Source organism: Phaenicophaeus curvirostris, chromosome 15 (genome assembly GCF_032191515.1).
Source record: "Phaenicophaeus curvirostris isolate KB17595 chromosome 15, BPBGC_Pcur_1.0, whole genome shotgun sequence".
Classification (NCBI taxonomy): Eukaryota; Metazoa; Chordata; class Aves; order Cuculiformes; family Cuculidae; genus Phaenicophaeus; species Phaenicophaeus curvirostris.
Genome location: NC_091406.1, coordinates 15,380,033 through 15,392,369, shown reverse-complemented (window position 1 = coordinate 15,392,369; position 12,337 = coordinate 15,380,033). Strand labels below are relative to the sequence as shown.

The 12,337-nt window shown below is 38.5% G+C and overlaps 1 protein-coding gene across 2 annotated transcripts in view; it reads left to right on the top strand.

Annotated features, from left to right (window-relative positions):
* Positions 1 to 12,337, top strand: part of SLIT3 (slit guidance ligand 3) — a 504,299-nt gene that overhangs the window by 349,281 nt on the left and 142,681 nt on the right. For both annotated transcript variants that reach the window (XM_069869312.1, XM_069869313.1), the window contains one exon: positions 3,517 to 3,588. In XM_069869312.1, the coding sequence (XP_069725413.1) occupies positions 3,517 to 3,588 (72 nt within the window). The remainder of the gene's footprint in view (positions 1 to 3,516; positions 3,589 to 12,337) is intronic.

Genomic DNA, 12,337 nt, shown 5'->3' with positions numbered 1-12,337 from the left:
AGAAATGCTTGGGGTCTAAAATTTCAAGTGCCTAGGGGATAGAAGGGAGGTTATATTCCTGTGCCAAGCTTGCACCACAGCCAGGACACCTGCATGTCCTGCAACATATGCGAGGGATGCAAGTGAATATACATTTTTTGAACTTGTAATGCCATAGACAAATCTCCTGAAATTTATCTCTGTTGATTAAAGTATGGGAGATGTAACTGAATTGAATTGGCTGGCTGAGTTTTCTGGTATATGGCCTTTTGAAGTTTGGGTGTTTTTTTTTTTTTGGAGGGGGGGATTTCGTTTGGTCTCTTTTTTTCCCCGGATGCTGTTCTGGAAACATTGCAGCGCATGCCAGTGAGATGGGCAGGATGACAGGACAGTGAGGGCTGTGGCTGCAGTTGTGGAGTGTGCCTAACCTGGCCGCTCTTTCCCACAGACTGACTCGTTCACAGCCCAGTGAGGAGTGCAGCAGTTGGGACATACAGAGGAAAGCATCTTGGATCAAGAAGCTGACCAATATTCATGTTTCCTGGCAAGAAAATGCTTTCCTATCTTAAAAGTAAAAAAGAGAACTCTGAGGAGAGCGAAAGTTTCTGTGCTTCATATCAGAGTAAATGGAAATAAGGGAATCAAGAAATGAGACTCAATGCATTACGTATCTCCCCTCCGCTCCTCTCTGCTCCTTTCCCTAGGATCGTTTGACTTCAGCTCTGGCATGGCAGGCAGACAATGGCATTAGCTAATTTGGTTCTGTGTAGTGCTGAACATGAATATGAATTAGAGACAAGTGCCTGAGCTCTCATACTGACTTTTGTTTAGCTGTTAATTTGTTTGACTGCTAGTGTGCCACATGCACATAAGCCCAATTAGGTTTGGAAATGCTTATTTTGTTTTCGTGGCTTCTAAAAATTGAAGCTTTTTTTATTATTATTTTATAAGCTATTTTAATCTGTTTTATTTTGCTTAATATAATAAGGAAGATGCATAAACACACCCAAGGTTTAAAATTCAATGGAAAACTGCACTATGACCTTCTGACTCTTAAATTAAAAACAAATGAAAAATTACTCTAATAAGAGTCTTATTTTGATATTTGCATTTAAAATTCAATGGAAAACTGCACTATGACCTTCTGACTCTTAAATTAAAAACAAATGAAAAATTACTCTAATAAGAGTCTTATTTTGATATTTGCATTTAGTCGTACCATAACTAACAACTGCACTGGCTGTGAGTATTGAAATTTCTTTAAGGTTTTACTTTACCTAAGTGTTTCTATCTCTACTGACAGAATAAACCTTACTCTGGACTGAGGATTCTTTTACTTCTTTCCATCAACATTTTGTAAAGCTTAGTTTCTGAACTCTTTCACATATGCCATGGCATTATTGGTTAGCATTGATGATCCTGCTACTTCGCAAAATTTAGCAAGGCGTTCATCTAACATCACAGAGATTATAATCTAAGCTTCCTCTGCAGATGATGCACTTGCTAAAGAGATGTTGTTCAGAAAGAGTGGAAACTGGAACAGAAATATACTGGATTCTGCGGGCATTAACTTAATGTTTTAACCTTTTATAGATATTTTATTTGGAGAGGTTTTTTGCTTGCTTCCTGATACAGGTGCTCACATCAATTACTTTGTTCAGAAAGAAGTCAGTAAGTCAGCAATTTGGATGTTGTTTTAAAGCCCAGTGAAACTCAGTGTCTTGAATATTATCTTATATCTTGAAAGTGCTATCTAAATGGACATGCTAGACCTTTTTTTGTTCAGCCATCACTTCTGTCTGGTTTTGGGTAGAGTATGAAAATCTACGTACGTTGCATGACATTTTGTTGAAGCAGGAAATGGTGTGTGTCTTCTGAAGCTGAAATTAGGAAGCAATTAAAAATATTTAGCAGTACTGGCATTCACTTCTCACAAAAAACACTCGCTGTAACAGCACTTCAAAAACTAACCTCTTGAGGTTGCAACAGGGGAAGAGAAGTTACATTACATTTGTTTAGAGAAAACATAATGCTACGTGATCTTCAGTTTCTTGGGTAGCAGTTCAGTCCCTCCTAAACTAGGAAAATAATGAAAACTGAAGTTTCAAGTTTAGATTTTCATATTTGAGTGCTGTTATTTTATTTAGATTCATTCTATTTAGGCTCAGAAATGAGCTGATCTGGGAACTCTCCCATAGAGGTGATATACTTCCAATGACTGATGAGGAGTAAACTGAAGTGGCGATATTCTGGAAAGGCCAGAGGGTGTTGTAAATGGTCCATCATGCTTAGTGTTTGTTTTTTTCAGTGTGTTCAGTTCACTGTAATATTTTAAATGTTGAAAGACAGGTTAAGCCAGAATTTCAGCCAGCGTCCGAGCTTCACATGGTTATTTGATTCATTGCTAATATATTACTCCACATTGAAAAGTTAAGGAGTTAGCAGTTTAGTGACACATAAGCAACAAGGTTTTGGCATGAGCTGGTTTATAACCATGCCCTATGTAAAGCAAAGAAATTCCATAAATAATATTTTTCTAATTTGGATCCTATTAAAATATTTAGGTAAGGAATGCAATTTGCAGTGAGATCCTAATCTTCGCTTTTGCCAGGACCCATATATAAGCTTCTAACTCACTTTCTGATTTTGACTAAATTTATCAGCTTGTAGAAATGGCATGATTACGTACATCAGTTGTGATTGAAATTCGGATGTCCCTGTCGTATGTGATGTTGCTCTGATTCCCAAGTAACACGTGGTAGCATAACGGTGGTCTTGCCCATTTTTCCCTTTAGTTCAGTTTCTGAGGATACTGCATGTGCATTTTTCCATTGAAAAGGGAAATATTTTCACTATTAAAATCGAATCATTGGTATCAGGCCGTATATATTTATGGTTGAATACACAGTGACTCTCGTGTGTGGTTTTTATAACTGAATTTATAACAAAATTCTAACTAAATTGGTTTTGGGTTTTTGAATTATATGTCTATTTCCAGTTTAGGCTAAATTTCTTTATATTAGCTCTTCAAAAAGGTAACAGCAGCTGGTAAAGCAATACTCTTTTGTCCAGTGAAGCCTGTGTCACATTTCATTTCAATTATTGTATCTTAAGAGATTCAGTTATATGAATTTTTATCTACAACCAGCCTGTGCTCCCTGGGTTTTAAATTCATTATCACCAGGCAGAATTCTAGGTTTCTGCAGTGGACAATGTCCCTTTCAATGGTTAAAATATTTCTTAAAAAGGGTGGAAAAAAATCCCTGAACAAAATGAAAAATATTTCAGATACGGTTTTTGGACGATGTCCAGTTTCTACATTAAAAATGCTTTCCAACACCAGACGAAGCCTGAATCATAACGACTCATTTAATGCCATGTGCTCTGTGAGAAGAAAATGAGATCAGTAGTTAAATGAAATGCCCACAGATACTGGGCATGGTGCACAAGATCAATAAAGATGATAATGCAGAGAAGTGGGAGGACACTAAACTGGTCTGTTACTTAAGATTTATTTTGTCTTCCTGAATCTTTCAGAGTGCTCTATGGAAACAAGATCACAGAGATTCCCCAGGGCCTTTTTGATGATCTTGTGTCTCTGCAGCTGCTGTGAGTATGATCCCTTTCTCTTTTTTATTTTACAGACTAGCCAGATTTACTATGTTTTCAGCTTCTGACACGAATATAATCACCTTTTCCACTGAAAACTGACTGGGACGTGCTAGTCTGTTATTTCTGTGTCAGGCAAGAGGGAGGCAAGGGCTGAAAAAAAAAAATGGAAGGTGCCAACAGCTTTATAGCAGAGTGTGTATGATGGGCAATAGACACAGAGGATTGAAGTGTGGGCAGGAAATGAGAGACTCCATGCAGTCCAAGAAAAAAAATGTGGTGACTGGCTGTTGTGCGGGTGGGGATGCCATCTGATTGATTGTGCACATTTAGCATTTGTGGTTGAAGACCTAGATCCATGAGGGCTACTGTGTTGCATGTATCTGCACATGCAAGCAAAATGGTAATGTGAAAGATCTTATTGTTGCAAGCCATGCTCAGTTTCATATTCTTATGCCAAATGTGGCTTAGTTGCAAGAGAAATGATTTCAGAATATATTGTGTATTTGAGTGGTTTATGCCATGTGTGATTTAGCACACAGTCATAGTCAGGGGTAAGATATATATCATACAGTCTTCAATATCTGTTAATGTAGCATAAAAAATTTCCTAAGCCAAACGTGAAATTGCAAATTTCACTCGCTCTTGTCTCCTTAATCACATTGGGAACCAGTAAGTCCTTCAAAGAGAAGGAAATCGGCAACTGTTTCAGCCAATCAGTAGAGAGAGCGGAAGTGAAGTGAGATTAATGTATATTTCTAATGTCCTGATTACCATCATGGATGATGCACTTAGAAACTAAATGCAATATATGATAAATGAATCAGTTCTGGTTTATATCACAGGCAATTCTCCACTGCCCATTATTTAAACAATAAATTATTTAAAAATCTCCATTATTTAAACAATAAATTGTTTAAAATATAAAATGAAGTCTTTTAGACGTGTCGTTTTAAGCCTTTCTCTTGACGTAACCAGAAATGAATATTCAAAAGTTCATGGTTACCATTGAAGTTGCCCCTCTATGACTGTAGTCTTTGCCGCAATTATATCCTATGTAAAAATAAGCATAGATTTATATTAGAAATCCATGAGAAAAGCCAAAGGAATAAAATATGAAACAGTTGAAATTGCTGTATACATTAAGTGGAGGACCAATCAGATGGGCAGTTTGTCCATAAGATCTTAATTGCAAGTATGGATCTCCCTTTTCTAGAGAAGGACATATGGGTTGGTTATGACAATCCTTAAGCTGCAACAATGGGAAGCTACTCATCTTCTCCTACACATGGCAAATTATTTTGTCTTAACCTTTTGCACATACTTTTTCTGGCAACTCCTTTGCTCTCTCCTGTGTCCTGCCTCACAACTTTGTTGGTACTTCAGCACCTTCCTGGCCAGCCTGTGCAGTGCAAGAAGACTGTGTATGTAGTGGGGAGGGAGTTTGCCATATGTGAGAACAATAGCATAACAGTGCTTGGAAACTGGGTCTAAATACACGTTGATATAACTGGCATGTTAGTCATTGTCGCACTCAGGTTGCTTGGTGCAATCAAGACACTGTAGGCAAAAGAAGAGCTAAACCTTAACCGGTCACTTGACCTCTGAAAGAGAAACTATATTAAAAAAAATCTGAACTTTGTCAAGTTGTCCTCCCAAATATTTTGTGGTTATGACTTTGACGTGATGCACAGTTGTTCTGTATAACCTGGGGCACTTTACAGATAGGGTGGTGAAAAAAAAAATTGTTCAGCACATGGCTCACAAATATTCTGTAAAAATGCAGGTCTAGAATTTTGCATAAAGCCTTGAGCAGATTTCAGTGCCTTTATATTATAGTCTTTGGGGGCAGGTAGTGCAGACTTTCAACAAATTACATATTTAAGCCTAGATGCAGTAATTTCCCAGTCTGAATTAACTCAACTGATGTGTTTTTCTTAAGGTGCAAAATCGGTATGCCAGAGAGTCATTAAAAGGTGTTGTACTTCAACCATTTAAACATTATCAAGCTGAGAAGATGTAAGTAGGTTATGGGATTCCCACAGTATTGTGGCTTTGGAGCCTTTCAGGGTCTTCCCAAAAGTGTTTGAATGTAAAGTAGCTTTTGGCTAGGAGAGCATTGAATGATCATGCTTTAAATGCAAATAAATGTCTGTTCACTTTTCCAATTCTGCTTTGAAGCAGCTATTATGGGATTACTTGTAGTATTTTAATGGATACCAACAAAATATATAGCATTCATTGGTTTTAGACCTGCTGTTGAACAGTTGGAAGAGTGCCCTATGATTAGATCTAATTTAGTGTTCAGTGGGCTCTAGATTGGATTTCTTCTTATTAGTCTGGAGACACACTGATAAGAAGTATATGATTAAGGTATCCTGGTAGCCAGTGCAATTTCCTAAGGTTCAGCTGGGGTATTTTTGAAAATATACTGGCATTAGGGTAAAGCAGGCACAGTCAGAAAAAGGGAGTCGTTATGGGTCCTGTATAAATTGGTTGATTTTGTATCTAGAGAGAAAAAAAATAATTACTGTGAAATTGCAGAGCAGATAATTTTGTTATTTACTTTTTTGGATAAGATTCATTGAGATTTCTCAGAAATGTCGTTATCCTTCTATTTAAATACACCGTCACAAGGTAGGCCCAGGTTATCCCACTTCTATTCAGGTAGGTGAGTAAGGTCGTGCTTGGCTCAGGCACGGCAGCGTCTTATCCTGCCCCATTTGACTCTGGTATACGGGAAACAATTCAGAACAAGTTGTAGACCACCTGGCTAGCATTAGAAGGCTGTATTTCATATAAGACAGAGGTGGGTAAGCCAATATTGTATTATATTTGGCAAGAAAATAACCAAACGTGGTCAAATAATAAAGTTGTTCTGTTGGGGAGGGGAGAAGGGTTGTTGTTGGGCTTTTTCGAACCCTGTTAGTTTAATTTAAAACATTGTTTCTGAAGTCTTCATTGTAATTAGCTATCTTAAGTAGTTGACATTTCCCATATAAATAATTACACGTGGATTTCTGTTAAATTGCTGATTTCACAAATCTTACGTCTTCCTAAGTACACAATTTGAACTGACACGGCAGCAAACGTTATTGTGAAATTCCAACTACACATCTGTTCTGTGGAACCGAAGCTTTTCTTGTCCCATGTCATTTTCCTTATCCTGTTTGAAGTTGCCAGAAGAGAGGATACTAGAAAGCTACTGTAGCTCCTGTACCCTATCCTCATGCATTCTTCTTTTCAGCTGGCTGGATCAAATGTTTTCTGAGAGTCTGAGGTCAATGTGGATTTCAGGGAGCTAAACTGCATTCCAGAAAGGGATAACTGGGGTCTGACTTTATTTTTTCCCAATAAACTGATACTTTCATGTCATTGGGGCAAAAACCCATTCAAGCTGTGAAATAGCGCATGATCATTGTTTGCATAACTTGCATTTGAACACCAAAAGAATGGAAAGGGTCTCAGTTGAAGTTGGAAGTGTTCAAGCAACCATTGGCTGTGGCCAGTTTGAACTTCTATTCAAGAGGTTTTACGCTAACCTTGCTTTGTCTAGAAACTGGCATATATTGAAATGTCCTCACCTGTCCTTTAGTTTTCCTGGGATGTGGACAGGTTCTTTCAGGAGCCCTTGAGTTTGCCAAACTGCCTGCTGCTCACTGCACAGGGGGCACGGTGAGCCACTCTCTCTTTTCCAGCAGCCCTGTAACAGATAAGCTTGACGACCGCTCTGTTTGCTCCCAAACGAGCAAAGCTTGTCTGCAGTGAAACAGTGAGGCAAGTGGCTCTCAGCAGTGAGCTGTGGAGAATGGGCACCAAGTTTCTTAAACAGGATTTTTCATATCTAAGTTATGCCCTTGCTTCTCTGCAGCTGTATTAAAACAAACATTCTGGGAGCCTTTTTATTGGAGTTATATGCTATGTGCTTCACGGTGCTCTATTTCCTGGAACAAGAAGGTATAGTAAAATCTCTACTGTTTAAAGAGATTGTGTAGCAAAATATTATAGGGGAATGAAATCTTATTTTTCAAATGTCTGGCAAGTCTTCAGTTTTCAATAAATCCTTTTCCTTGAGGAAATTTACTTTGCATAGTTACTAATCATACCAGTGCTCAGGCGTGTTGATCCTAAATCTTACGGCTGAGATCCTCATTGCTTGCTGGACAAGAAAGAATACCTGTCATGGACTCTGGTTTGCTGTTCCCAGAAGCAGATATGCTCCTGGGGTATGTATAGATCAAAATCAGAGGTTTGTTTTATTCTTCTCTCATAAAACAAAGCCCAAAGCTTAGAGACCTCTCCTCTTTCTCCTAAAGTCCAATACTTAGGGAGAATTCAGTATTATAGTTGGAAAAGACCAATAATCATATCAGTGCCTGATGTTTGACATATTGACAGATAAAGTAACTTTGAAAGTGGTGGAAAGTTAGACTTCCAGATGCAATCATCTCACCTGAGTTGAAATTGGAACGAGATCTGATATTTGCAACTTCAACTGACCTTTATTTAAAATGGACTCGTATGAAGTGAGAAGTCATCTGTGTGCTTTCAGAAACTGCCTATTACCAGTCTTCCTAGAATTCAACCAGTCAAATTTTGCTTTGAGTGATTCTCCTTTTTAACCTGCTTTTTGTGCTGTTTCTCCTTGCATCAATAGTGAGATAGTTGGTGTTCCCATAGCTCTTCTGGTGAGGTTGCTTGGAAAATATCTCCATGGCAAATTTGCCAAGTTTGAAGTGCTTGTGTTAATTTGTAGTTGTAAATCGAATCCTAGTACTTAAGAGCTTAAAATAGTATCTACCATTGTATATTGGCAGTGTGTACTTTTGTTATTGTTATTGTATACTTTTGGAGCTTGGTAGAATCTCAAAGAAAATACAGTGAAGCACAAACCCATACGAAGTATTTAAAAAAAAAAAAAGGAAATACAAAATTACTGCAAAGAATGTACATCAATTTCAACATTTGGCATTGTATATGTTACACTGTTATAAGTGTCATTATACAGTGATGCAAACAGTATATAAATGCCAGAATAAAGAAATTACAGTTTTCCATTTCCAAGTCCTTCACAGCACAGTAGTCTCTCCTCCTCCCTGCAGCTCCCCTTGTGAGCTTTAAGTGATGAATAAAATCTTCCTGTTCCACAGAGTTCTTCAAGAGACAACAGGCATTAAAAAGAGGCTTTATGACTAGATGTAAGGGGAAACATTTTCACAATGACAAGTCAAGCAGTGGAGCAGGCTGCCCAGAAAGTTGTGCATTCTCTGTCCTTGAAGATTCTAAAGACCAGACTGAACAAAACTCTAAGCAACCTGGTGTGACCTTATAGCTTAGCCCTGTTTTGAGTTGTCTGACAGGACAAGAAACCTCTGAAGCTTCCTGCTGTTCTGAATTATCATGTAATCTGACAAAATTTTCATAGATAAAGCAAATATCTGCATTAAATATCTATAAATCGGTCATTCTTTTAGTGGGGCTCAGAACAGGTGACCTCTGGATGTCCTTTGCAACTTAAGTCGTTTCTGGGTTCTGTGATCCTAAATTCTTAGCAAAATGACGTATGAACTTTTCCCTTGATTACCCAAAATATTTCTGGCTACAGCAGAGATATTATGAAATCCTCATCCTTCTAGCCTAGGACAGAATACACTCTGCACAGACCCGTTTAATAGCTTTAGAATTGTTTTCAAGCTGTTTGCCTCAAGCTTTTTTTCCTTCAGGTTTCTACATTTAGGCTGCTGTTGTGGTAATATTACTAAACTCAATAACTGCTGTTGAAGTGAGGGAGCAGCATCTGCCAGACACAGAAATACAATTAGAGTCAAGCACAAATGAAAGACTGCAACAGCATGTGCCTTTTCTTTGTCACTTCTGTAGCCTGTCTGCATGCAGCTTCCCAAAACAACCGCTAGTTCCTACGTCAGTGTGTAATTCATTAGCTTTTCTGACGCCAGCGCTCTGAGCTGGACTTACCTGGCAGAACACAAGTAACTAGCTTCCCAATAGCACAGGAAGTTGTGAAAATGTGTTTATTCTGTTGTGCATCTGAATTATCGTGTGGTGATCAAAAATCAGCTGTGACCTTATCTGCAGGCGTTGGACAGCCTTGAATGCTGAATAACAGGAGTCCAGATGCTATGACAACATGTGCTTACAATTCTCCAGGTAGTAACATGAGTACTGCAGTGTGGGTTTATGGATGGTGTTCAACTAGAGTTGCAGTCTTCTGGATCAGAAATGAAAGGAGGCCTTTAAAATCTCTCCAAAACAGAGCTGTCAGCCTGTGCTCTGTGCTTCCTTCTTGACTCATTATCACCTCATGACTTTTCCATTTTCATTTATATTGAAGAAATCTGTCATCACCATCACCATCATCCAGTTTCCTGAATGTGGAGAAACACTTGACGCTGGTTCAAGCGAGCATGATGATTATCAACTGAAGCACTGGCAGACTCACTGGTCAGCCATCCCATTAGAAACTGTAAGTTTTAGGAAGCGTCTAAATGTCTTGACACACTGAGAGGCAATCAGATTTGTCCCCTACTCTCTAGGCCATCTGAAACCTTCCCTGGAACCTAATGTAATTATTTTGCCAATAGGTGAGGGGCACACACAATTTTGTCATTAGACATTCCTTTTCATTGGTGTCTGGAATGATGGAGTACTTGACTAGATGCTTCCTTATTGGCACTTCAGCTGTCCTCCCAGGATAAGCTGTGTTCTGTCAAAGATAGTACTTTATTCCCTGTAAATTTCAGGAAAAAATACTGAAGAAACATGCTGAGAAATTTTTTGACTCTTTGTAACAGGTATTGTGTATTTTAAGGAATGCTTTCTGCCAGCAGTCCTTTCTTTGCTGCCTGGAGTGCCCTTGAATCTAGGTGAAGCCTTTAACTATTGATATTCTATAGCAGTCATGTATATTCAATTTGTTTTCTACTGTTACCCATGCAAAACTGTTACCCGGTTCTCTTCCATACAAGTCTCCCGTGCATTTTAAATCTGCCTTTTTCTGGTGAGTTCTCATTTTCCCCAGTGGAGTCTGGCATGTGGGATGTGCCAGCCAGTTCATGGGATGCCAAACGTTTTCTTTCTCATCATGTTGTTGTCGCTGTCAAAACACACAGCTAGTGAAAAAGAAAGATAAGTTTTCCAGCAGTTCTGAGCATCTTTTCTCCCCGACGCTCTCCTTTTGGCTCATTAATGTACCTAGGATGATTTCTGGTCCATCCTGTAGCAACAAAAATCAACATACAGCCTCCAGCATGTGTTAAGGTTGCTAGGCTGCCGTTTCATTCTCTTGAGTTATGTAGTTATTTGCTGATAGTTTGGTTACTTGACTTCACTGAGCTGAAAATACAAACATTGCTAAGGGTAAAAGCCCTCTAAACATCCCCATTTGCTCTTAAAAAAACTGGCTTTTTCATTCATTTTGTGTTTGGAGTTCAAAATGTTATTTAAATGTTAATCACTTGAAACTGTGCTTGGGCATATAATTCAATTATGGACCATCTTAATTATGCAGATGGTGCTTATGGGCATCTGATACAATTGCAGTGCCAATTCAGTACACATTCATTCAAAGGGCTTAGCTGAAACACATTATTTCAGTGTGTGCAGACAAATTCACTTTTTCAGGAAATAGGTTCGTGGAATTATAATACCGCTCTGCTCTGCTCCTTGCTTTCAATGGCATGTAAACCACAGGCTCTTTAACCATTCTCCTGTATTCTGTGGTGGTCTTAGGCTTGCAGGAGATTTCTTCATGTTCTTAACGTATCCAGAGGGATGAAAATGGAGACTTGAGTTAATAATCCATTATCCCTCTGGGTAGCAGACGGTTTTATTTCTACTTGAATTTTTAACCTCTCTTTGTATGCTGCACCACATCTGGAGGCCGTGTGTAAATCTCAACCAATCAAGCTGATAACAAAACAGGAAAATTAGCGGAATTTACTTTCATCATACGTTGGTGCAAAATAAATACCATGTAATTCTTGCTGAAATGAGACTTAGCTTTTAATATTGTGCCTTCTTTAGGTGTGAGTCCAATAAAGGAGCTCTTAGCATGATGTATAGCTTGGCTCAGTGTTTAAGGAAGATTAGTGTTTCTGCTTCCTAGAAAGTGTTTTTCTCATCTGCCTTTGTGTTTGTTAAAAAAAAACCCACAAACTTATAACCACTTTTAACTGCACCTGAGGCCAGCCTTGTATACCGAATGAATAACTAGATGATATTTGGGGGCTGGCATAGTGAAGAAAGATAAAGCAAAGATTTGGAAATTATATAGGGGGCTATCCATAGAGGGGATATTTTAAATTATCTGAGAGTTTTAAAGAAATGTATTAATGATTCTGGCCAAAAGTCATCCTCTAGCTCACAGTAAGTAGAAGGAAAAATGTTTGGGGATGATTTATTCAGCTTTCTTGCAGTTTGTCACTTCTGCCTCCTGCCCATTCTCACTGATTCTGATCAGTATCAGCATCTGTATCACTGTTGAGCACGCTCTGTCCTCGTCAGATTTAGATACTGCACGTATATTGCATAGATGACACACAGAATGGGTGTTGTCACCTTAGGAAAGCTGTGTGGTATCTGAATTCCCACTTCAAAACATTCTGCACGAGCACTTTGCTGTTCCAAATTGCTTTCTGCTATGCCTCAAGTAGAGAGCATGCTTCTGTGTTTGTGGCTGTACAGAGGATCGGCTTCTCTCATTTCTGGTATTTGGTTCTTACAGAAATGT